Raw genomic sequence first — 27,349 nt, 5'->3', positions numbered from 1 at the left:
AATCCTAATGTAAAATATAGTAACTTAACCTATGCAACCTTCAACTCACTGCTATCCATGTGCATGTCCAGCAGTCACTTAAATGTCCCCAATGACTTCGCTTCCACCACGTCAGCTGACAATGCATTCACAACTCTCTGCGTAAAGAACCTACCTCTGATGTCTCCTTTATACCTTCCTCCTAATATCTTCAAATTACGACTTCTGTACCAGACAATCCTGCCCTTGGGAAAAGTCTCTGGCTATTGACTCTATCTATTCCCTCATTATTTTGTACACCTCGATCAGGTCCCCTCTCTTTCTCCTCTCCAGAGAGAAAAGTCAGAGCTTATTCAACCTTTTTTCATAAGGCAAGCCCTTCAGTCCAGACAGCCTCCTGGTAAACCTTCTTTGCACCCTCTCCAAAGCCTCCACATCTTTCCTATAGCAGGGAGACCAGAACTGGACACAATATTCCAAGTGTGGTCTCACTAGAGACTTTTAGAGCTGCAGCAAAACCTTGCAGCTCTTAAACTCAATCCCCCTGTTAATGAAAGCCAAAACTCCATATGCTTTCTTAACAACCCTATCCACTTGGGTGGTAACTTTGAGGGATCTAGGTACTTGCACACCCAGATCCCTCTGTTCCTCCTCACTGCCAAAGAATTCTGTCTTTAATCCTATGTACAGCATTCAAGTTTGACCTTCCAAAATGCATCACTTCACATTTGTCCAGGTTGAACTCCATCTGCCATTTCTCAGACCAGCTCTGTATCCTGTCTATCACGCTGCAGCCTGCAGTAGCCTCAATACTATAGACGACACTTCCAAACTTTGTCATCTGCAACTTTACTAACCCACCCCTTAACCTCCTCATCCATGTCATTTATAAAAACTACAAAGAGCAGACACCCAAGAACAGAGCCCTGTGGGACCCCAGTTAACACTGGCAGAATACTTTCCATCTACAACCACTCTCTGCCTTCTGTCAGACAGCCAATTCTGAAACCTGATAGCCAAATCTCCCTGTTTCCCATACTTCCTGACTTTAAATGAATGAGCCTACCATGGGGAACCCTATTAAATGCCTTGCTGAAATCCATATACACCACATCCACTGCTTGACCGTCGACCTGTCTTGACACCTCCTCAAAAGAACTCAATAAAGATGTGTGAGGCATGACCTGCCCCTCACAAAGCCATGCTAACTGCCTTTAATCACACTATGCTTTGCCAAATAGTCATAAATACTATCCCTCAGATTCTTTCCACAACTTTGCTGACCACAGACGAGACTGACTGGTCTGTAATTGCCAGGGATTTCCCTATTACCCTTCTTGAAAAGTGGAACATTCGCCTCCTTCCAATCCTCCAGTATGACTTCCGTGGAGAGTGAGGAGGCAAATATCCTTGCTAGCGGCTTAGCAACCTCCTTTTTCGCTTCCCGGAGCAGCCTAGGATAAATCTGGTCTGGCCCTGGGGGCCTTATCTATTGTAATGTTTTCCAAAATTTCTAGCACATCAACTTCATCAATCTTGATCTGGTCAAGACTGTATCCCAGCTCCTCTAAGTTTTCATTTACAACAAGTTCCCTTTCCTTGGTGAAAGCCAAAGCAAAAAACAACTCATTTAGGGCTTCCCCTATCTGCTCAGACTCCACGTACAAATTCCCTCCGCTATCCCTGGTCGGCCCCTTCCTTCTCCCTGATCATGCTCTTATTCCTCACATATGAGTAAAATGCCTTTGGGTTCTCCCTAATCCTTCTTGCCAAGCCTTTCTCGTGCCCCTTTCTGGCTCTCCTCAGTCCAATTCTGACCTCCTTTCTAGCAAGCCCGTAATCCTCTAAAGCGGTGCTAAATCCTTGCTTTCTCCACCCTACGTAAACTGCTTTCTTCCTTTTGACGAGAAGTTCCTCTGTTCTCGTCATCCAAGGTTCCTTAATCTTACCCCTTCTTACCTGTCTCAGAGGAACAAAATTTGTGCATCACTCGCAACAACTGCTCCTTAAATAGTCTCCACCTGTCTGCTGTGCCCTTTCTGTGGAACAATTGCTCCCAGTCTGTACTTCCCAACTCCTGTCTGATAGCGTCATAATTTCCTTTTCCCCAATTAAATATCTTCCCTTGGTAACTGTTCCTTTCACTCTCCAAGGCTATGCTAAATGTGAGGCAGTTGTGATCACTTTCACCAAAGTGCTCTCCCACCGCAAGATCTGACACCTGTCCTGGCTCGTTGTAGAGCACCAAATCCAAAATGGCCTCTCCCCTGATTGGTCTGTCTACATACTGAGTAAGGAAACCCTCCTGAACACACCTGACAAAAACGGCTCCATCCAAACCATCTGCACTTTAGGAAGTTCCAGTCGATATTGAGAAAGTTGAAATCACCCATAACAACCACCCTGCTACAGCTGCGTTTTTCCAAAATCTGCCCGCCTATGAGATCTTCAATCTCTCTACTGCTATTAGGTGGTCTGTAGAAAACCCCCAAATGCGGTGGCTGTTCCCTTGCTGTTCCTAACTTCCACCCATACTGACTGAGTAGACAAACCTTCCTCAACAATCTTAAGTTTCTGTAGCTGTGATGCACTCTGATTAGCAATGCTACGCCCCCTCCTTGTTCTTTTTAAATGTTCTAAACCCTAGAACATCAAGCAACCATCCCTGCCCCTGTGGAACCCACGTCTCCGTTATGGCCACAACATCGTAGCCCCAAGTACTGATCCATGCTCTAAGTTTGTCACTCTTATTTTGGACACTCCTTTCATTAAAGCAGACACACTTTAACCAATTCCTTTGTTTCATCGCATGGGAAACATTCCTGATAGGATATATTGAATCAGTCACTGTCCTGTCTGCAACTGACCCCCTCTCAGACATGTTGCTCCGATTCCCACCCCCCGTGGCTGGCATCTGGGTTGCTGGAGGAAGTAACTCCTGGCTGAAAAGTGTTCCAAATATTTGAGCCTTATCTTTTTCACTGAAGTGCTGGAGTTTTCCCATTATCGAGGGTGGTACTATTTATGGAGCCATCTTCTCCAGTGAATTGTTTAATGGTTCATCACCATTCAGGATTGGATGTGGCAGGACTGTGGAGTTCAGATCTGATCAGTTGCCTGAGGAATTGTTTAACTCCGCCTATCATTTGTACAAGCAGCAAGTCATCCTGTTTTGAGGCTTCATTAGGTTGACACTACATTCTTAGGTATGGCTTGTGCTGTTCCTGCATCCTCTTTGAACCAGTGTTAATCCCTGGGTTGGTGGTAATGGTAGAGTGAGGATATGCCAGGCCATGAGGTTGCAGATTAGAGTACAGTTCAGCTGCTGCTGATAGCACTTTGTGCCTCATGGATATCCAGTCTTGAGTTGTTGGATCTTTCAAAGTCTTTGATCAATTGCTTGATTGATTTATTGTCATGTGTACTGAAGTACAGTGAAAAGCTTTGTTTACAAGCAGCAGAGGCAGATCATAGTAAGCAAAGATGCACACAGAGGTATACAGGTTACATTGCAGAGGGTGTGTGCTAGGCAAGATCAGTGTTATTTGAGGTTAGAGTCCATTCAGCCTAATAACTGATGGGAAGAAGCTGTTCCTGACCCTGCTGGTGCATGTGTTTAGGCTTCTCTATCTTCTGTCTGATAGAAGAGGTCATAGGAGATCATTACCAGGATGCAATGGGTCTTTGATGATGATAGCAGCCTTTCCTCAGCAGCGAGCCATGTAAATGGAGCCCATGAATGGAAGGTTGGCTCCCATGATGGTCTGGGCAGAACAATTGCCATACCAGACCATTATGTACCTGGATAGTATGCTTTCAATGGTGCATCTGTAGAAGTTGGTGAGGGTCCTTAGTTGTCAGTAGTTGTTGTGTCGGGGTTCACTGTTAGAGTTAAAGAAAAATAACAATTTATTTTCTTTAGTGGAATTTAGGAGTCCTTGGTCACTGCTATTTCAGCAGATTATGAGGTGAGATGAGCTTGTGTGTGTTTGGTTTAATTAACAGAGCATTTTGATTTCTGAGTTTGTAACAGTGGAAAGAAATCATTATTTTTCCAGTCTTGGAGACAATACAGTGTGGTTTTACAAAAATGATGTGGACTTCAAGGGTTAACTTTTGAGGAGAGATTATACAAATTAGGCCTGTTTCCTCTCAAATTTCAATGGTTAAAGAATGATCTGATCAAAGTCTTCAAGATAATAACAAGACAAAGGGAAAGATAAACTGTTTCCATTGGGGATTCCAGAACCAAGGGGCATAATCTGACAATTAGGATCAGACCAGACCATTCAGAAGAGAGGTTAAGAATCCCCTTCGCATAAAAGAATGGGAGATTTGCAATGTTGTTCCACAACTGGCATTGGATGCATGATCAATTAGTAATTTTAAAATCTGAGACAGGTAATTGTTTTGTTAAGCAAAAGGTATTAGGGGATATGAGCAAAGGCAGGTAAATGGAGTTAGAATACAGATGAGCTACTCACCATCCTGACAAATATATTGCCAATTCTTCACTGTGACTGTATCAAATTCCTGGAATTTCCTCCCAAACAGCATGATGGGTCGACCTACAGCACATCAGCCTTCTCTGCTCCAAAGGATACAACCTGAATTATCTACCATCTTCATAGCTAATGTGCTCAATTTTGGGCAACATCTTGGCCAATCTTCTGTACCCCTCCGTTGCAACCCTTCCTATATTGTGATGACTAGAACTATACACAGTTCAGGAAGGTAGCTCACCAACAGCTCCTTCTGATGAGTAACTAGGGATAGGCAATTAATGCTGGCAGGCTATTCAATAACATCTATGTCCTATGAGAGAATAAAAACAAACTCATTGAATGGTGGAACATGCTTAGGCATGAATGGCCTACTCCTGTTCCTTCGTTCATAATGGGGCACACTATATTTATTGAACACTCACTTCCTGTGACCTATGCTTTTTGTTAATGCTGCTCCTCTACCCCAGCCTCAAAAGGTCAAAACCTCAAGCTTCCTGTTGTTTTGGTCAACCTAGAACTTGGAGGTTAAAAAAGATTTAGTTAATGTTCCCATTAAACACATTAGTTTCAAGACATTCAGGATCCATACATTTCGTAGAGTCTGTTTCCATACTATGGGGAAATCTAATAAATAAATGAATTACAGAAGCACCCCTTTAGCAGAACATGTGTTCTGCCAAAAGTCCCACCTCAGGCGACTGACTGTGTGGAGTTTGCACATTCTCCCAGTGTCTGCGTGGGTTTCCTCTGGGTGCTCCAGTTTCCTCCCACAGTCCAAAGATGTGCAGGTAAGGTGAATTGGCCATGCTAAATTGCCCGTAGTGTTAGGTGAAGGGGTAAATGTAGGGGTATGGGTGGGTTGCACTTCGGTGGGTCGGTGTGGACTTGTTGGGCCAAAGAGCCTGTTTCCACACTGAGTAATCTAATCTACACTAGTCCTATTTTCCAGCATTATGCCTGTAGCCTTGACTGTTTGATATTTCAAATGTTCACCCAAGTATTTGCTAAAGGCTGAGAGGTTATCTGCTTCAACCACTCTCCCGGAATAGTGCATTCCTGATCCCCTCCACTGAAAATACTTTTCCTCCAAGCTCCCTGCCTTCCACTTTAAAAGTCTGCCCCCTTGTTATTGACCCTTCAATAAAGGAAAACACCTGCTTTCGATCCTCCTTAACCATGCCCTTCGTGATCTAAAACACCTGAATCTAGATCCCTCTATCTTCTGTTCCAAAAATAAACCCTGTAGTTATTGTAACGAGGTCAGCCTGGTGAACCTCAGAAGGAAAATATTGCTGGAAAAGCTCAGCAGGTCTGACAGCATCTATGGAGAGAAATCAGAGAATGTGTTCCCTGATTGCACCAGAGTAATAGCCCAAATTAGGGAGTCCTGGCTTTTAGATAAGAACAGGAATGTCAGACATCCTGTTTGGAGGTGGCTGAGGGAGCTGGATCAGTGTCAAGGACTCTCCATTTGTATCTAAAACGGATGACTCCACCCTCCACTCTGACCTACCATTACCCCCCATCTTCATCTACCTATTGCATTCCCAGCTACCTTCTCCCCCCCCCCCCCCCTCCCATTTATCTCTCAGCCCCCTTGCCACGTCCCCACGGTTCCTGATGAAGAGCTTATGTTCGATATGTCAATTCTACTGCTACTCAGATGCTGCCTGACTGGCTGTGCTTCTCCAGCGCCACATTTTGACTCTGATCTCCAGCATCTGCAGTCCTCACTTCCCCCCTGAGCTTGGGGAATACCACTTGAGTGAAGGCAACTGCATAGCCTCGCTCAGGACATATCCCGAACAGAGGGACTCTGGGTCAGCCCACAGCAAAACCCCAAATCAAAGATAAACCTTTGCCAAGTGTTTAAAATTCTCTTCAGAGTCCGCGTCTACAAGCCATTGTAATTGCTGCCAGTATGCAGACTCGAGACAACGAGAGTCCCATTAGATCTGAATTGAGTTAGAGAATTCATAGATCGGTATCCAGGAGAGCACACTCCTTGGAAAGCCCAATCAGGCTTGGAACAGTTAAATTGCTCAGCAACATCCAAATCAGATAAATCAAAATAAAATGTCTGGTTAAAATGTTCACACAGTTCTGCTGTTCTAATGGAGGTTTACACTGGCGTGGCTATTTCAGTGATTGCAGAACCAGTCCTTAACAAACTTTGCTCTGGATCCAAACCTTAGGTTAGTGCAAAACCTCAGCTAGACTGAGAACCTGTCCTGGGGAACCTTTGCAGATTAAGAGTACAACTTTGTTCTGGTTTCTTATGAGAAACAGCTGGTTCAGTTACGTAGTGAAAGACTCAGGTCCAAGCTTGATAGGGCAAAATTGGTTGAGAAAGATTCACCTGGATTGTTTGGGTATTTAATTGCAAAATGCTCAGATATTTTCAGGAAGGTGTAGAGACAGTCAAAGGAGCCAAGGCCACATTGCATGTTGACCAGGAAGCATTTCTGTGATTCTGCAAGGCCTGCCCAATGCCATTTGCCTTTCATGCAAAAGTAGAACAGAAATCAGGAGGCTGGAAAGCAAAAGAATAATCAAACCAGTCCAGTTTGCAGAATGGGCAGCACTGGTCGTACCGATTGTTGATCAACAGTTAACTACTTTTTACAGCTGGGTGAATACCCAATCCCGGACAGAGGATTTATACAAAACTGGTGGAGAGTGGATGTCCTTCACAAAGCTGGAAATGGAAGATGAGGATTTTCAGAAGTATGCTTCAATTAATACCCATAAGGGCTTGACCCAATGTATGAGACTGCCATTTAGGGTATCGTTTGTCTGTGAAATCTTTCAGCAGACAACGGAGAACATTTTACAAAGGCATTTTGCCATCTGGCTAGATGATGTGCAAATAACAGAGGACAAATAAAGAGCACTTAGAACTTGGACATAACCTTTAGAACTTTTTTCCCCCAGGTGGGTGTACACCTTAGAAAAAAGGAAGAGTTTGTTCTGGGTACCGAAAGTGGCTTATTTGGGCTAGAGTCAACAATACTGGGTTATGTCGGTTGGAAGATGAAGTGAAAGTGATCAAAGGTGTGTCGGTTCCCAAGTCTGTATTGGAGCTTAGGTCTTTCCTTGGGCTGGTGGATTATTACGGAAAGTTCATACATAACCTGACCTCCATCCTGGCACCTTTGAATCAACTCCTACGAAAGGGTCACCTTGGAAATGCTCTCGTTGCTAAGTCATAACTTTCAGGGAGGTGAAGAAACAGCCAAGCTATCATCCTCTTAAAGTGTTTGCACACTATGGTTCCAAGAGAGCTCTGGTATTGGCATGCAATGCCTCCACATTGGGCATCAGGGTAGTATTAGCTCCTAGGTGGCCCAGTGGAGAGGACTGCCCAATAGCATTTGCATCCAAGATTTTGCCTAATACACAGCAAATATATGCCCAGACAGAAGAGAAAGGTCTGGTGATCAGATTTGACAATGAGGACTGCAAATGCTGGAATGTCAGAATCGATAGAACGTAGAGCTGGAGAAAGCACAGCAAGTCAAACAGCATCAGAGAAGCAGGAGAGCCAATATTTTGGGTAGGACCCTTCAACATATTTGGAGTCAGGAAGTTCTACCAATAACTTTATGTAAAAATAACAGACCACAAACCCCTGCTGGCCTACTTAAAAAGGACAAGGCAGTGCTGTCCATCACTTCAGGCTGAATTCAGAGGTGGGTTCTAATACTAAGTGTCTATAATTACAAATTGGAACACCTGTCTGGGAGCCAAGTAGCAAGTGCAGATGCATGAAGCTGCCTCCCGCTGGCAGATATACCACTGGTGGTACTGCCACTGGAAGAATTTATCATTGTTTTACATTTTTTTGGACACCCTTCCAGTCACAACTGAAAGTGTCAAACTTTGGACACAAAAAAGATCTGATCCTGGAGGTGATGGGGTAAACTAAAGGGCAGTCATAACCAGATTTTTAAACCATTTTGGAGCCAGAGAGACCATATCGTAGTAGAGGATAGCATGTTATTATGGGGATTGCCGCTAAATACTGGCTGAATTCCTTCAGGGTCATCCAGGAATTTCCAAAATGAAGATATTGGCCAGAGGTTATGTCTGGTGACTTGGTGCAGACATAGGGTACTGCCCCCACCAATATGGTGGAGTGCCAAAGACAAAAAGTGCTGCCAATAGCCCCCCCATATTTGTTGGAATGGCCAAGTAAACCCTGGACTTGTTTTCCCAACGTGTATACAAACAATGGTAGGACTTGTACAGTTAATAGTGGGGCTTTGGGTAGTGTTGTAGAACAGCAGAACTTAGGGGTTCAGGTACATCATTCTTTGAAATTTGTGTCAAGGTAGAGAGGGTAATTAAGGTGTTTAGCAAGCTTGCCCTCATTGCTTAGACCATTAAGTACAAGAGTTGGGTAATCATATTGAGTCGATACAGATATTAGTAAGGCCTCTTCTGGAGTGCTGGTGTCCAGTTTTGGTCACCCAGTTATAGGAAAGATATAAAAGTTAGCAGAAGGTTCAGAAAAGATTTACCAGGATGTTGCCGGGTATGGAAGGCTTGAGTTATAAAGGAAGGCTGTGACATTTTTCACTGAAGCTAAGAGGTTCAAATGTAATCTTATAGAAGTTTATAAAATCATTAGGGGTATAGATAGGGTTAATGGTAGGGTTTTTTTTACTCCCAGGAATGGGGGATTTCAAGACTAAGGGGCATATTTTTACGGTGAGAGGAGAGAGATTTAAAAGAGACTTAAGGGACAATTTGTTTTTCAAGACACAGGGTGGTTAGTGTGTGGAATAAACTTCCTGAGGAAGCGATGGATATGGTTACAATTACAACATTTAAAAGACACTTAGATAAATATGTGAATGGGAAAGGTTTGGAGGGACACAGGCCCTGAGCAGGCAGGTCGATTAGTTTAGTTGGGATTATGTTCCAACTCCTCCGCAATCACTGGCAGGACCACCGCCTCAGCAATCGCCACTGAGACCACCGCCACCAAAACCGCCGTGAAGGCTTCCTGTCATGTTACTTCCACCCCCATGGTTGCCGACCGCCCCCCCACCGACAATCACTGAAATACTGCCACATATGCAGCCGAAGACACCATGAACGTCACTTACACCCCCACGATGCCATTGAATGCACTGCTTCAGCCCCCCCCACCCCCGACCTCCTCTGTGTGCGTCATTTCCTTTGGTGATGTTACTCACGATACCATGACCACAACCACTCCAGAGACAGAGACCGTCTCCACCCCCACTCCCAACTCCAACCAGGTTCTAGCCCCCAGACTTGCTGTGTTTTTGCCATCAACCCAGACCTCCCTCTCACTAAGGATGAGCAGTCAATCCACAGTAAAGGTCTCGTCTCCATCCCACTCTGCTTCCAAGTCAACGAATTCCGCATGTGTTGCAACATAGAATTGTTCTTCCGCCACCTCAATGCTTACCTTTTAAATCAGGACACCCCCTTCTCCCACCTCCAACATACTCCATCCACTTGGACACCCCATTACTGGTCTGTTACCTACCCTTGACTGATGCCTTTAACTGCTGCCGTGATGTTGACAGTCTCAACCTGACAACCCCTCTCACCCACTCCAGCCTCCTGCTGTCAACGTGCAGCCCTCCACTCCCTCTGCTCCAAACTCAACCTCACCATCAAACCAGCAGACAAGAGTTCATTTGGCACACTGACCTATACATTGCTGAAGCCAGGCACAAACTCCTCCTACTGCCCTCTCGACCATGACCTCACCTCCCATCACCAAACCATCATCTCCCAGACCATCCACAACCACAGTACCTCAGTGGACCTCTTATACACACCTTAGCTTAAAAATGTGTTGCTGGAAAAGTGCAGCAGGTCAGGCAGCATCAAAGGAGCAGGAGAATAGACGTTTCGGGCATGAGCCTGAGGTAAGGGGGATTCCTGAAGAAGGGCTTATGCCCGAAACATCGATTCTCCTGCTCCTTTGATGCTGCCTGACCTGCTGCGCTTTTCCAACGACACATTCTTAAGCTCTGATCTCCAGCATCTGCAGTCCTCACTGTCTCCTCTTATACACACCGCCCAGTTCTACCGCTTACCCAAAACTGACCGCCCCGCTCAACCCATTGTCTCCACCTGCTCCTGCCCAAAATTTGTTTCCTCAAACCTGGATACTGTCCTCCCTGCATTCATGGAGGAGGAGGGTGTGTCCCGAATGTCTTTTGTTTCCCCGGCCTACAATGCCTCATCTTCACCATGGACATCCAGTCCCTGTACATGTCTATCTGCCTTGGGAAAGCCCTCCATTTCTTCCTCTCTCACTGACCCAATCAGTAGTCCTCCACCAAAACTCATTCAATTGACTGAACTAGTCCTCACCAACTTCTTCAAATCTTTACACTTCCTACAGACCAAAGGGGTAGCCATGGGCACCCACATGGGCCCCAGCTATGCCTCCCTCTTCATCGGAAACATACAACAGTCCATCTTCCGTAGTTACACTCGCACTATTCCCACCTTTTCCTGTGCTACATTGAGGATTGTATTGGCACCACCTTGTGCTCCCTCAAGGTGGTTGAACAGTTCATCAACTTCACAAACACTCTGACCTTAAGTTCACCTGGACTATCTCTGACACCTCCCTCCCCTTCCTGAACCTGTCTCCAATTCCAGCGGCAGACTTAACATGGACATCTACTTTAAACACACTGACTCAGACTCTCCCCCTCCCCCACAAAAACACTATCCCTTACTTCCAATTCCTCCGCCTCCACCATATTTGCACCCAGGACAAGCAGTTCCACTCTGAACATCCCAGATGGCTTCCCACTTCAAGGACCACAATTTCCCCTCATGTGGTAAACAATATCCTCCAGCACATCTCCACATCCTGCACCTCCACCCTCGAACCCCATCCCTCCTACCACAACAAGGATAGAACACCCTGGTCCTCACCTTCCACACCACTAATCTCCGGATACAAAGCATCATCCTCCTCCATTTCCGCCACCAACAGTCAGACCCCCACCACCAGAGATAATTTCCCTCCCCTCTTATCAGCATTCTGCAGAGACCGTTCCCTCCCTAACTCCCTTGTTAGGTCCATAACCCTCACTAAGCCACACTCTACTCCCAGCATCTTCCCTTGCTACTGCAAGAGATGTAAAACCTGCACCCACACCTCCCCACCTCACCTCCATCCAAGGCCCCAAAAGGATCCTTCCACATCCAGCAGAGATTTTTCTGCACATTTAGACACCTCATCTACTGTATCCTTTGCTCTCAATGTAGTCTCCTCTACATTGGGGAGACAGGACGCTAACTCACAGAACATCTCCGGGACACACGTATCAAACAACCCCACCAACCTGCGGCTGACCACTTCAACTCCCCCCTCTCACTCTGCCAAGGGCATATAAGTCCTGGGCCGCCTCCTCCACTAAATTCTAGCCACCCGACGCCTGGAGAAAGAACACATCTTCCACATTGGGACCCTCCAATCACATGGTATCAACATTAATTTCACCAGTATCCTCAACTCGGCACTGCTCTCTTGAACTGTCCTACCTGTCCATCTTCCTTTCCACCTATTGGCTCTAACCTATCATTATCGCCCGGTTAGGTTATTTTTCTTGAGATTCTTACACACTTGATGCTACTGCAATATGCCAACTTTTGTGAACAGCCAAAATTTGAATGTATAAGCGTTGGAGGATCACTTAACACTATTCGCAGTGCCTGTGAAGCATGTTAAGAAAAGAAATAAGAAAGGTATGATCACCTTATTGGGATATTATAGACACCCTAATAGTCAGAGGGAAATTGAGAAACAAATTTGTAAGGAGATCTCAGCTATCTGTAAAAATAATAGGGTGGGTGTGATAGGGGATTTTAACTTTCCAAACATAGACTGGGACTGCCATAGTGTTAAGGGTTTAGACGGAGAGGACTTTGTTGAGTGTGTACAAGAAAATCTTCTGATTCAGTAGGTGGATGTACCCACTAGAGAAGGTGTAAAACTTGACCTACTCTTGAGAAATAAGGCAGGGCAGGTGACTGATGTGTCAGTGGGGGAACATTTTGAGGCCAGCGACGATAATTCTATTAGTTTTAAAATAGTGATGGAAAAGAGTAGACCAGATCTAAAAAGTTGAAGTTCTAAATTGGAGGAGGCTAATATTGATAGGATCAGGCAAGAACTTTCAAAAGCTGATTGGGCACAGATGTTTGCAAGTAAAGGGATGGCTGGAAAATGGGAAACCTTCACAAAATCCAGAGAAAGTATATTCCTGTTAGGGTGAAAGGAAAGGCTGTGAGGTGTAGGGAATGCTGGATGACTAAAGAGATTGAGGTTTTGGTTAAGAAAAATAAATTAGCATATCAGGTATAGACAGGCTAGATAAAGTGAATCCTTAGAGCATAAAGGCAGTAGGAGTATACTTTAGAGGGAAATCAGGAGGGCAAAAAAGGGGACATGAGATAGCTTTGGCAAATAGGGTTAAGGAGAATCCAAAGGGTTTTTACAAATACATTAAGGACAAAGGGTAACTAGGGAGAGAATAGGGCCCCTCAAAGATCAGCAAGGCAGCCTTTTTTGTGGAGCCGCAGGAGATGGGGCAGATACTAAACGAGTATTTTGCATCAGTATTTCCTGTGGAGAAGGACACAGAAGATATTAGAATGTAGGGAAATAGATGGTGACATCTTGAAAAATGTCCATATTACAGAGGAGGAAGTGCTGGATGTCTTGAAATGGGTAAAGGTGGATAAATCCCCAGGACCTAAAATCAGGTGTACTCTAGACCTCTGTGGGAAGCTAGAGAAGTGATTGCTGGACATCTTGTGGAGATATTTGTATCATCAATAGTCACAGGTGAGGTGCCAGAAGACTGGGGGTTGGCTAATGTGGTGCCACTGTTAAAGAAAGGTGGTAAGGACAAGCGAGGGAACTATAGACTGGTGAGCCTGACATCGGTGGTGGTCAAGCTGTTGGAGAGAATCCTGAGGGACAGGATGTACATGTATTTGGAAAGGCAAGGATTGATTAGGGATAGTCAACATGGCTTTATGCCATATTGACTATCATGTCTCAAGCTTGATTGAGTTTTTTGAAGAAGTAACAAAGAGGATTGATGAGGGCAGAGCAGTAGATGTGATCTATATGGACTTCAGTAAGGTGTTCAACAAGGTTCCCCATGGGAGACTGATTAGCAAGATTAGATCTCATGGAATACAGGGAGAACTAGCCATTTGGATACAGAACTGGCTCAAAAGGTAGAAGACAGAGGGTGGTGGTGGAAGATTGTTTCTCAGACTGGAGGCCTGTGACCAGTGGAGTGCCACAAGGATCGGTGCTGGGTCTACTACTTTGTCATTTATATAAATGATTTGGATAGAAGCATAAGAGGTACAGTTATTAAGTTTGCAGATGACACCAAAATTGGAGGTGTAGTGGACAGTGAAGGTTACCTCAGATTACAACAGGATCTTGACCAGATGCGCCAGTGTGCTGAGATGTGGCAGATGGAGTTTACTTTAGATAAATGAGAGGTTTTGCATTTTGGGAAAGCAAATCTTAGCAGGACTTATACACTTAATGGTAAGGTCCTAGGGAGTGTTGCTAAACAAAGAGACCTTGGAGGGCAGGTTCATAGCTCCTTGAAAGTGGAGTCGCAGGTAGATAGGATAGTGAAGGTGGCTTTTGGTATGCTTTCCTTTATTGGTCAGAGTATTGAGTACAGGAGTTGGGAGGTCATGTTGTGGCTGTACACACTGTTGGAATATTGCATGCAATTCTGGTCTCCTTCCTATTGGAAGGATGTTGTGAAACTTGAAAGGGTTCAGAAAAGATTTACAAGAATGTTGCCAGGGTTGGAGGATTTGAGCTATAGGGAAGAGGCTTAGCAGGCTGGGGCTGTTTTCCCTGGAGTGTCGGAGGCTAAGGGGTGACCTTATAGAGGTTTATAAAATCATGAGGGGCATGGATAAAATAAATAAGCAATGTCTTTTTCTTGGCGTGGGAGAATCCAGAACTAGAGGGCATAGATTTAGGGTGAGAGGGGAAAGTTATATAAAAAAAAAGACTTAAGCAGCAACCTTAAGGGCGGCACAGTGGCACAGTGGTTAGCACTGCTGCCTCACAGCGCCAGAGACCCGGGTTCAATTCCCGACTCAGGTGACTGACTGTGTGGAGTTTGCACATTCTCCCCGTGTCTGCGTGGGTTTCCTCCAGGTGCTCCGGTTTCCTCCCACTGTCCAAAGATGTGCAGGTCAGGTGAATTGGCCATGCTAAATTGCCCGTAGTGTTAGATAAGGGGTAAATGTAGGGGTATGGGTGGGTTGCGTTTGGCGGGCGGTGTGGACTTGTTGGGCCGAAGGGCCTGTTTCCACACTGTAAGAAATCTAATCTAATCTAATCTTTTCACTCAGAGGGTGATAAGTGTATGGAATGAGCTGCCAGAGGAAGTCGTGGAGGCTAGTACAATTGCAACATTTAAAAAGGCATCTGGATGGGTCTATGAATAGGAAGTGTTTGGAGGGATGTGGGCCAGATGCTGGCAGGTGGGACTAGAGATTGGGTTGGGATATCTGGTCGGTGTGGACAAATTGGACCAAAGGGTCTGTTTCTGTACTGTACATCTCTCTGACTCTAAAGAGGGTTAGTTCTCCAAACAAAGGGACAGTTCTCCTTTTATACAAAATCTTTACATTACTGCCAGTAATGTCCACAAGTCAACCCCCAGCCACACCCCCCACAGTCATATGCCACTCAAGACAATGCAGTGACCTGATCATCTCTCAAAATGATGTAAAGTAAATCATCTCTTAATGGCCAGATCTGTTATAAATAGTTTGTTTTTAACTACATGTTGTACCAGATTTTTAATTGCAATGTTCTTACTGATTTTGAATAGGAGATGATGGCAATGTAAATAGTAGGAGATGACAGTGTAAATTTATTTCTGAACAGTCTGAGATAGCAGCATAAAATTTTTTTTACATTCTACCGCAAGACAAAGACATATCACCATACCCTTCAGGACATCCAGTTTCTTGGAGGTCAGCAGAACAAGTTAACCCTTTAACATCTCAACCACCTCCAAACCCCGCCCCCCACTTCTACCTATCGCCTACGGTCACTGATCTCATTTCAAAACAAATTGGTGACATGAAAAATACAAATATGCAGGTAGTTCTTGGATGACATGCCTTCCAGCAGCAATTTGGCTATCACATCGCTGAAGAATTACGGAATGAAATTTGAGAATGCTTACCTCTGTTTGCAATAGCACAATTCCGGTGGGGTTTGGTTTGTGTGCTTCGTTCTGTGCATGCCCTGGTGTCCGCACCGAAATCTCCATGCCAGAGTGCACATGCACCGATGTCTGCACCAAAGTCCTGGTGGTGGTTTTTGTGCTGTTCTGTACATGTGCAATGTCAGCACCAGTCTTAGCGTCATTCTGTGCATGCACAATATCAGTTGCCCACCGAGCAGTTTTCTGAGAGAGATACTGTACAGACAGCAGCTTTCTTACATTTAAATGCACTGTTAAATTTACTTTTGTTTCATTAATAAATAGGATTTCAACCTTCATTCAGGCTGTGCTATACTTGGTGTTTGACGTTTAGATGATTTGAGTGATCATGTGCGGCATTTTTTGCTGGTCTGCCCCAAGCCCACTTTTCCCATTGGCCCCATTATTTCCATTAAGCGAGGTTTTGTTAGAGCGCAACTATGACATTGTAGGAGAACTACTTGGCATTAATAATATTTCTCAATGTTATTCATTTTCAACCAAAGTTCAAAACCTTCCTGGCTGAGATAACCTGGAACGAACTGCAGGTCAAAATGAGGACCTTTCTGGCGGAGTTGTATGCAATACTAGCTTATTGAGCAAGCAAGGAAATGAAATCTGTCTTTTTGAAATGGAGAAAAAATATTTTGGATTGCCTTTTTAAACTGGTAAGGAGATCAAAATACTCTGGATTTAGGTATTGCACAATGAGAGATTTGTGCACTTTCTGTACATCTAAAGCAAACTGATGAAAGTGAAGTGAAAACAACAGGGAAGGATTGGTTAGGGTTCGATATTGACTAGGGGATGCAACTTGGTTGTTTAAGATGTATACAGAGCGAGAGTGAGAGCTAGCAGTAGTTTAGAGAATTTGAATGTGTTAGATAATGAAGCACAGGTAGTTCAGGGGATGTGATGAGAGTTAAGAGAAATGAAACTTCCAAGAAAACTTAGGGTTTCTCTCTGAAGCTGTGAATAAACCTAGGCTATGAATCTAACATTACAAATCTACATTATTTAAACTATAGAAGTTGCTGTTACAATTCATATTATACAGCCTTAAATCTGTCCTTTTCAAAAATTTTTCCATTCCTTGAGCAGGAGCCTTTTTCTATAATTCAATATATTAAGTTACATAAAAAACTGTGAATAAGCAGAGATCCACAACAGATTTGCAGTGAAAGCAGCATCTTTGATGCAATGATACTTGTTAAAAATCACCATACCAAGCCATTACATTCTTCATGTACTTGCAGAGGTTTTTTTCTATTTGGTGTAGTTGTAGTTGTTCTAAAAAAAAACCTCTACTTTTGGGATGTTAATTGGAAAATTAGATGATTGATTAGAGTAGGCCAGGGGATGTAGTGTATGTAGACTTTAAAGTATTTGACCAGGTTCCTCATGGTAGCTGGTCCAGAAGATTAAGTCATATGGGCTTGGTGAGTTGGTAAGTTCAGTACAAAATTGGTTTGGCCTTGGAAGACAGAAGTTCGTTGTGGAGGGGTGTTTTTCTGGCTGCGATCAGTGGTGTTCTATAAGGATCAGTATTGGGACCTCTTGATTTTATTAAGTATAACTGATTTAGATGAAAAGTGTAGTGGTCTGATTAGAAAGTTTGCAAATGACGTGCAATTGTGGATAGTGAGGAAGAGTGGCAAAGGATCCAGATCAGTTGGAAAGTTCAGCAGAGAAATGGCAAATGGTGTTTAATCTGGGCAAGTGCAAAGTGATGCAGTTTGGGAGGTCATATGCAAGAGGACTGTATACAGTAAATGGCAAGACCCTTAGGAGCATTGATATACAGAAGGATCTTAGATTGCAATTGCATAACTTCTGAGAATAGCAATACAAGCAGATAAAGTAGTAAAGAAGGCATATGCATTCTTTCCTTCATTGATAGGAACATTGAATATAAAAGTTGGCATGTTATTTTGCTACTCTTTAAAACTTCAGTTAGGCCATTTTTGGAGTAGTGTGTACAGTTCTGGTTTCCACACTGCAGGAAGGATGTGGAGTGTTTGAAGAGCGTGCAAAAGACATTTACCAGGAGTTTGCCTATATTTGAGTGTGAAAATAGACAAGTCCCCTGGGCTGGATGGGATCCTAGGATCCTCTGGGAAGCAAGGGAAGAGATTGCAGAGCCTTTGGCATTGATCTTCAAATCATCATTGTCTACAGGAATAGTGCCTGAGGACTGGGGGATAGCAAATGTGGTTCCCTTGTTCAAAATGGCTAGTAGAGACAACCCTGGTAATTACAGACCAGTGAGTCTCACTTCAGTTGTTGGACAAGGTCATAAGAGATAGGATTTATAACCATCTAGAAAATAATAATATGATCAGGGACAGTCAGCACGGTTTTGTGAAGGGTAGGTCGTACCGAATGAATCTTATTGACTTTTTTGACAAAGTGACCAAACAGGTAGATGAAAGTAAACCGGTTGATGTGGTGTATATGGATTTCAGCAAGGTGTTCGATAAGGTTCCCCACAGTAGGCTATTATACAAAATGCAGAGGAATGGGATTGTGGGAACCTTCATCCCCTCCCCCACTCACCCATTGTACTCTATGCTACTTTCTCCCCCCCCCCCCCACCCTCCCCTAGTTTATCTCTCCACGCTTCAGGCTCACTGCCTTTATTCCTGATGAAGGGCTTTTGCCCGAAAGGTCGATTTCGAAGCTCCTTGGATGCTGCCTGAACTGCTGTGCTCTTCCAGCTCCACTAATCCAGAATTGTGGGAAACATAGTTTGGATCAGTAATTGGCTTGCTGAAAGAAAACAGAGGGTTGTAGTTGATGGAACATGTTCATCTTGGTGTCCAGTTACTAGCGGCATACCGCAAGGGTCAGTATTGGGTCCACTGCTGTTCGTCATTTTTATAAATGACCTGGATGAGGGCTTAGAAGGGTGGGTTAGTAAATTTGCAGACGACACGAAGGTCGGTTGAGTTGTGGATAGTGACGAAGGATGTAGTAGGTTGCAGAGCGACAGATAGGACGCAGAGCTGGGCTGAGAGGTGGCAAATGGAGTTTAATGTGGACAAGTGTGAGGTGATACACTTTGGACAGAGTAATCGGATTGCAAAGTACTGGGCTAATGGTAAGATTCTTCGGAGTGCAGATGAGCAGAGAGATCTCGGTGTCCATGTGTGCAGATCCCAGAAAGTTGCCATCCAGATTGACAAGGTTGTTAAGGAGGCATACAGTGTCTTGGCCTTTATTAATAGGGGGATTGAGTTCCAGAACCAGGAGGTTATGCAGCAGCTGTACAAAGCTCTGGTACAAAGCACTTGGAATATTGTGTACAGTTCTGGTCACCGTATTATAAGAAGGATGTGGAAGCTTTGGAAAGGGTGCAGAGGAGATTTACTAGGATGTCGCCTGCTATGGAAGGAATGTCTTATGAGGAAAGGCTGAGGGCCATGAGGCTGTTCTCGTTAGAGAGAAGAAGGTGGAGAGGTGACTTAATAGAGACATACAAGATAATCAGACGGTTAGATAGGGTGGACAGGGAGAGCCTTTTTCCAAGTATGGGGATGGCAAACACGAGGGGACACAACTTTAAAGTGAGGGGAGATAGGTATAAGACAGATGTCAGAGGTAGTTTCTTTACTCAGAGAGTAGTAAGGGTCTGGAATGCTTTGCCTGCAATGATAGTAGATTTGCCAAATTTAAGTGCATTTAAGTCACCATTGGACAGGCGTATGGACGTACATGGAATAGTGTAGGTGGGACGGGCTTCAGATTAGTATGACAGGGCAGTGCAGCATCGAGGGCCGAAGGGCCTGTACTGCGCTGTAATGTTCTATATATTAGCTGTAAGAAGTGAAAAAACCTGAAAGAACCACAGATGCTAGAAATCAGAAACAAATACAGAAATTTCTAGAAAAATAGTCAGTAGGTCTAGCAGCATCAGAATTAATATTTGGGGTCAAGTGACCCTTCATTAGCACATAAGGAGAGGTTGGACAAACTTCAGTTGTTTTCCCAAGAGTGTCGTAAGCCGAGGGGTGAGCTGACAGAAGTACATAAGATTGAGGGGTATGGATAGGGTGAATAGTCAATCTTTTTCCTCGGGTGGAAATGTCAAATACTAGGCTTGTAGGTTTAAGGTGAGAACAGGAAAATTTAAATGAGATAAGTGAGGCTAGTTTTTTTTGACACAAGGTGGTAGGTGTCTGGAATGTGCTGCCAGGGTAAATGGTAGAAACAGATGCAGTAGCAATGCCTAAGGGGCATTTAACCAGGTACATAAACAGCAGGGAAGAGAGATATGGATCATGTGCAGGGAAATGGAATTAATTTAGAATGGCAACATGGTCACAGATGTGGTGGGCCAAGGCACCTGTTCATGTGCTGTGTTATTCTGTGTGGGTACTATGTGTATTCAGGCATCGCTCAAAGAAGTTGCTGTTCATAAATGACCAATCTGACCAGCCAGTCAGGGGAAAACTGCATATTATCATAGATTATTATACAAGATTAGAATATTTTTGGAACATAGTTAAATATTGTTCAGATGCAAGAATATGTTTGATTAGCATTTGTGACCTGCAGTCAAGAATAATAAAGAGCGTGGGTATGAACATGGTCTGGCTTGATGCAAGGCATTCCAACATAACATCCACCTCCCAATATTGTTTAAAGGCCCCCTAAATCTTACCTCTATTTCATTCCATACCACTCTTCATTCTCCCATTCTATACTGTGCTCTCCACATTTTCCCATGTCACCTCAGATCAGCTAAATATTCCTCATACTACTAAAGTCCCCTTGAACCCTTCCATACACCCTCATAGCTACTCACCTAGTACATATATTTCTCAGCAGCATCCAGTAGCAATGGAAATTATTTAAAAGTTTCTGTAAAACAATTTAATCAGGATGTTGTGGTGCGGTGGTAGTGTCCCTATTTATGAACATGAAGGTCTAGATTCCAGTCACTCCTGCCATCATATGTGTATGAACAATTTAATTAAAAATACTTTAAAAATATTAAACCTCTACCACTTTAAGAAAAACCCTAAACTCAAACACACTATTACTGATATTGAAACAGAAAATGAAAGGGGAAGCACAGTTTTTAAGCTTTGAAGTTCTGTCAGGTTTCTGATCAAACAAAATCATTATATCTTTGGCTATTGTGGGAAAAAGATCTGCCACCCTGCTCACCCACAGCATGGCAACATATAAAAAAAACCAAATCAAGCTGCCAATATACTCAAACTATCCAGAGTGCTCCAGTCTTGACCAAACAGGCTAACATGAAAACCAGACATGGCCAAGACCCTTCCTTGACCAGAGAATACACTCCTTAAAATAGCTTTTCAGAATCAGCTCCCAGCCTGATTAGCACTGCAGTCTCAACACCTTAAGGGCAGACTCATTTCTCATTGAAACCAATACCACAATCAAAACAGGCAGACTGAGGTGCCCCGGAAGACATCACACCCAGGTGTCCATTGTTTTCTTCCTGTATGCCTGGAGAAGGGACATTTGCACATATTCGCACAGATGGGAAATACAATGAAGAATCCTCTAGAAGACGACATTCTCATCCACCTCACAGATGGCTGGAATCTCATGTATCAATTATAAATGAATTTCTACTGCCGGATTCTTGATTAATTTCCATTCTGTTTATTCTTATTTTAATCTCTTTGCAATTTTCACCATTGCACTGTAACTGCTTTACAATGATTACCTTTGTGTTGTACTCTTATGAAAACATGCCTACACTTCTGTTCGTGTAGAGAATCAGTTCTGTGTCAGCCTGGTTAGTTTCTCTTCTGTGAGATCAAATAAACTGCTTGTCAATTTCAGTGCAATCCCCATTTGTGGTCTCTGATCAATTGGGGAGAAAGTGAGGTCTGCAGATGCTGGAGATCAAAGTTGAAACTTTATTGCTGGAACAGCACAGCAGGTTAGGCAGCATCCAGGGAACAGGAGATTCGACGTTTTGGGCACAGGCCCTTCTTCAGGAATGAGCAGAGAGTGTTCAGCAGGAGAAGATAAAAGGTAGGGAGGAGGGACTTGGAGGAGGGGCGGTGGAAATGTGATAGGTGGAAAGAGGTCATGGTGAGGGTGATAGGTCTGAGTAGGATGGAGGCGGAGAGGTCAAGAAGACGACTGCAGGTCAGGAAGGCGGTGCCGGGCTGGAGGGATCCGGCTGAGACAAGGTGGGGGGAGGGGGGGATGAAGAAACTGGTGAAGTCCAAGTTCATCCCCTGCGGTTGGAGGGTTCCCAGTCGGAAGATAAGACGCTCCTCCTCCGACCGTCGGGTTGTTGTGGTTTGGCGGTGGATGAGTCCAGTGACCTGCATATCCTCGGTGGAGTGGGAGGGGGAGTTGAAATGCTGTTGAGTTGGTTCGTCCGGGTGGCCCAGAGGTGCTCTCTGAATCGCTCCGCAAGTAGGCGGCCTGTCTCCCCAATATAGAGGAGGCCACACCGGCTGCAGCGGATGCAGTAGATGATGTGGGTGGAGGTGCAGGTGAATCTGTGGCAGATATGGAAACTTCCATAGGAAAGGAAACTTCCATATCCGCCATTTTTGCTCCTGGCTCAGAGGTAGGGGCACTACCACTGCACCACAAGAGTCCCATTTGGATATTATGAGCAAAAAAAAAATCTCAATAGTTCTTGGAACAAAACAATTACTTGCTGAACTGCAACCTTTGAAACCTAGCCTAGCATTCTTAATCAAACATATGTCCTAATCAAAGTTTCCAGCTCCACTGACAGAACAGGCATCCGTTTTTATTTCAAAGCAGAGTGATTGTCCATGAATGGAGTAGGAGCAAACACATCGCTTTTTAAAATAAAGCCAGATGTGCCATTCCAATTAAATTAGTATACAAAAGGTTGTCAGCAGAACATTTAATTTTACATTTTTCAAACATGTTTTAGTACTTTTTAAATGTCAGTTTGTCCAGTAGATGAGGGGGTTAAGGAGTGATGTGATCAAAGTCTTCAAGGTATTAACAGGAAAAGACAGGATAGATAAAGAAGTTGTTTCCACTGCTTAGGGATTCTAGAATTAGTGCATATAGCCAGACCATTCAGGACAGATGTTAGGAAGCAATTCTACATGCAATGGGGAAGCAATGCTTAAATAGTGTTATCGCAAGCTTGTTAATCTGAGACTTAGCTAATGTTCTGGGGACATGCGTTTGAATCCCACTACAGCAGATGAACTCAGTAAGATCTGGAATAAAGGCTGCAATGATGACCATGGATCCATTGTCAATTGTTGGAAAAACCACTAGTATCCTTTAGGAAAGGAATCTACCATTCTTACCTGGTCTGGCCTACATGAGGCCCCAGATGCATAGACTCTTAACCGCTCTCTTGGTAGTTGGGGGGATGGACAATGTCCTCATCCCGTGAATAAATAAAAAAAAATTAAATGGTATAGGTTTGGAACTCTATTCCACATATGACAGTTAATTCTTGATCAGTTGTTAACTTCAAATCGGAGGTCAATAAATTTTAAAGGCAAGTATACAAAGTTAGACCACAGATCAACCCTTTACCAGCAGCAGGACAGGCTTGAGGGGTTGAATGCCCTCCTCCTGTTTCTATTTCCTACATGAAAAAAGGTACTATAATGCACATTAATAATTTTATACTGCTGGTCAATGAAAACATCAACTCAGTTTTGTCAGACAAATCTCTATAATGAAACAAAGTAGTAAAATAATCCATTTACATTGTAAGAGAACAGTGGCATTAGGTGTCTAAACATTTTAGATCTGCCATTTAGAACATATTCAACTCTTCAGCAGGCTTTTCGATTTTCTTACAAAATCAGCTTCCAAAATCCTGCACCACCAACTGAAAGTGGTTTTAGTCCTTCCTTAAAATGGGAAACCTAGTTTCAGTTAGGTGGCTGTGCATTTTGGACACAATAATTCCTCAAACACAGAAGCCAAAATGGTACAAGGTCAGGAATGTGGAAGAAAATCAGATTTCCTAAGACAAAAATAAAAGTCAAACCAAAAACAGAAATTGCTGGAAAGGTTCAGCAGGTCTGGCAGCATCTGTAGAGAGAAATCAGAATTAATATTTCAGCTCCAGTGACCATTCCTCAGGATTTATTGGACCCAAATCATTAACTCTGATTTCTCTCCACAAATGCTGCCAAATCTGCTGAGGTTGTCCAGCAATTTTTTTTTTGTCTTGAGTTACAGCATCAGCAGTTTTTTCTTTTAAAAGTCTAACTATTTGTGCACTAAAATACACCTCCTCACCCATGTGAAAATCCAGCCCCACATATCTTTCTCACATTAACCTGAATGATCACTGATTTGATTAACCAATTTTTTTCTAAACAACCTTTTCAGAGATGTCATTACATACCTCTGAACAGGTAAGACATAAACCTGACCTCCACATTCTGAGATTGGGATACTACCTCTACACCAGACGAGGGCACTGATTTGATTAAATAAGCCATTACTAATTCCAAACAGTTGTTGGGCAATTTATTTTCAGGCAGAGCACAGTTGGCACCACATTACTTCAATTAACCTCAATTGTTATGCATTGCTTTAATGACTCCACATTTAACTGATAATGATGAGGAACAGAAACTGGCAGTATAATAAATATGAAATGAATTGTTAACAAGAATTTAGATGTGTAGAATTTTAGGCAGCTTCACTAAGATATATGCATGAGAGATTTAATTGTAACGAGAGAACTTTCTCCATAACAATCAAGAAGTTTGAGTTGAAATTTAATACAGGTATTCCATATTTTGAACAGGTTTGATGGAATACTTAGAAACCTGTTTCACTTGGAGGATCAGTGACCACAGGACACATGATGAAGGCAATTAGAAGAGGAACCTGGAGGGAGTTGAATAAAATTTGTTTAATGCAGCAAGTTTTGATCAGAGCTGTTATTTTATTTGTTTAAGGGATGTGGACTTTGCTGGCTAAGCTAACATTTATAATCAATCCACAGTTGGCCTTGAGTAGGTGGTAGTGAACTGCTTTCTTGAACCTCTGCAATCCATTTGCTATAGATAGACACATAGTATTTTCTTTTTTAGGGACAGTCCCCTTCAAGGAGGAGAGTCTTTGCATGTGTGCACACTCATACTGATCCAACTCTCAATAGGGAAAACACCCGAGTGGCTAGTGACAAGCAGTGCCCTTCACAAAAGGCAATGCTGTGTGAGACACTTCTGCTCTTTTTTTTTAAAACCCCCACACTATCGCCTAACTGCGGTAGTGCTTATTTGATGTCCTCTTTTTTTTATTACATCAAAGCGCAATTCTCCTGTTTATATTTTTTTTTCTTTTTTTTACCCCCCACACTACCGCCTAACCGCAGTAGTGCTTATTTTATCCCCAGCACCCATGGTGTGTGTGTGTAGACACATAGTAATTTTTTTTTTCAGGCTGTATTATTTTATTAAACAAATTACAAAACAGTTTACAAAAAACATTAACAGCTGTACACAAGAGACAGCAATTTTACAAGGGAGAGGAGCAGCAAAGCTAGGCCCCAAACCCTACCGTTCAACCATTTTACAGGGAGATGAGGACAAACCTCAAATCCAAGTTCCACATATGACAAGACAGTGACAATGACATTTGTACATTAGACAATACCGTTACATACAAAAGTGCAGACAATACAGACCCAGCAAGCCCCCGCCCCTCCCACCTTCCGACCACTCTAAGGCAGCCCGCCCCTACCCACCTTCCGGTTAGACACATAGTATTATTAGGAACACAGGAAAATTTGCACAGGTTTAGGCCATTCAGCCTGTTCCACCAATCAATGAGATCATACATATGTTGGTGTCCCTGTTTATCAGCTGCCCTTGACCTTGTAGATGGTAATGGTTATTGATTTAGAAGGTCCTGTTGAACATGCTGGGACAAATTTCTGTAGTACATCATTGAGGGAGACAATGGCCTAGTGGTATTGTTGCTGGATTGTTAATCCAGTGACCGAGATAATGTTCTGGGAACCCAGGTTTGAATCCTGCCATGGCAGGTGGTGGAATTTGAATTCAATTTTTAAAAATCTGGAACTAAGGCTCTAATGATGACCATGAATCCACTGTCGATTGTCAAGAAGTACCCATCTGGTTTACTAATGTCCTTTAGGGAAAGAAACTGCCATCCTTACCTGATCTAGCCTACATGTGACTCCTTGACCCACAGCAATGTGGTTGACTGATGACTGCCCTCCAGGCAATTAGGGATGAGCAATAAATGCTGGCCGAGCCAGTGAAACCCTCATCCTGTGAACAAATAAAGCAAGATGAAACCTTGTATATGGTACACACTGCTGCTAGTTGTGTCATTATTTGGGGGAGTTAGTGTTTAATTGAGGCATTCAAGAGGCCATGAAATGATTATTTGAATAGAACAATGTATGATGGCATGGGGAAAACGCAGAATGATATTCAGTCATAATGCTTTATGGAGAGCCGGTGCAGGCACAATGGACCTATTGGCTTCCTTTTGCAATGTCGCACTTCTGTGATTCTGAATGGGATGGTCACGTTTCCTGCTCTTTCCACTTAACTTGGAGCCATGTAGTGCAGAAAATTCTGGGCCTGAGTGCCATTTTATAGCAGACTGAATAAACAACTTTTTCTTGAAAAACTGCTGTTAATAATTAATTCTTTGTGCGTTAATCCTCTGCTTAATGAACTTTGTTCCGTAACTATCTCAGTACTCGAATGGGATGTTCTGCTTTGACTGAGCTCTGTCATCTCAGAAATAAAGGTTAGATTATTGCAGTGAGATGAAGTTATAAACATGCCTTTTGATGTTTGCAATGTTTTTCTCAGTATAAATGTATTCAAATTGCTTCAACCACACCCCTCCCCACATGACGACCTATCTTTCTCTAGTGTTAATTCAAGAAAATTTACTATATAAATGCTAGTTGTAAATACTTTTTTTTAAAATCAGATGCTACCTGTATGACAGTATTGACAGTGCTAGCTATTTTTTATTTTGGAAAAAGACTGTTTATGTAATGAATAGTTTGTCCTAAAATAATGTTCCTGTAGTGCCTTTTTGGTATGTGGGGAATGATTCATAGTTCTCTTTTCCCTCAGGCTTATTGGGTTGACTGTGTGTTGGTTCAGAGGATTTAAAATGGGCCTGTAACGATGCCGGGGATACCATGAGCAGTGTCACACTACGCTATTTCTGCTATGGGTGCCTCTTCACATCAGTGAGCTGGACACTATTCCTGTTCATCTACTTCAACTTGAACAATGAAGGCTACACCTTTGGCACTGTGCCCTTCGAGGGGAGCCAGCAGGCACAGTGGAGATTCCGGCCACAAGTTACCAAAGGCCCCACACAACTGCTTGAATCTCAGCACCGTGGCAATGTAGACAACCAGTTTATGAAACAAATGATGAGCAATTCTGAGAAAAAGTTGTCACCGTTTTCAGAACTAGGTGAGTCACCTGTTACAAATCAGTTAGAGGTCAGTAATGTGATGTTTAGTTTGTGACCGCTTCTGAAATGAAAATTTATTTATGAAATTTTAAGTACAAACCATTACAAGGCCTTCTCATCCATCACCAACAAAGAATAAGTCTT

At 43.3% G+C, this 27,349-nt stretch overlaps 1 protein-coding gene across 2 annotated transcripts in view; it reads left to right on the top strand.

Annotated features, from left to right (window-relative positions):
* galnt11 (UDP-N-acetyl-alpha-D-galactosamine:polypeptide N-acetylgalactosaminyltransferase 11 (GalNAc-T11)) overlaps positions 1–27,349 on the top strand; it is a 162,787-nt gene that overhangs the window by 74,547 nt on the left and 60,891 nt on the right. Inside the window, exons 1-2 of one of the 2 annotated variants that reach the window (XM_043690740.2) lie at positions 26,408–26,515; positions 26,854–27,204. In XM_043690740.2, coding sequence (XP_043546675.1) covers positions 26,922–27,204 — 283 coding nt within the window. In that variant the 5' untranslated portion in view covers positions 26,408–26,515; positions 26,854–26,921. Of the gene's footprint in view, positions 1–26,407; positions 26,516–26,853; positions 27,205–27,349 lie in introns of those variants that run through there. The other variant, XM_043690739.2, reaches the window with a different exon arrangement.

The sequence above is a fragment of the Chiloscyllium plagiosum genome, unplaced genomic scaffold, assembly GCF_037043375.1.
Source record: "Chiloscyllium plagiosum isolate Xiang-an unplaced genomic scaffold, Cpla_swu_hap1 HiC_scaffold_5, whole genome shotgun sequence".
Classification (NCBI taxonomy): Eukaryota; Metazoa; Chordata; class Chondrichthyes; order Orectolobiformes; family Hemiscylliidae; genus Chiloscyllium; species Chiloscyllium plagiosum.
The sequence above is the reverse complement of the archived record's forward strand: the minus strand, read 5'-3'. Positions and strand labels throughout refer to the sequence as shown.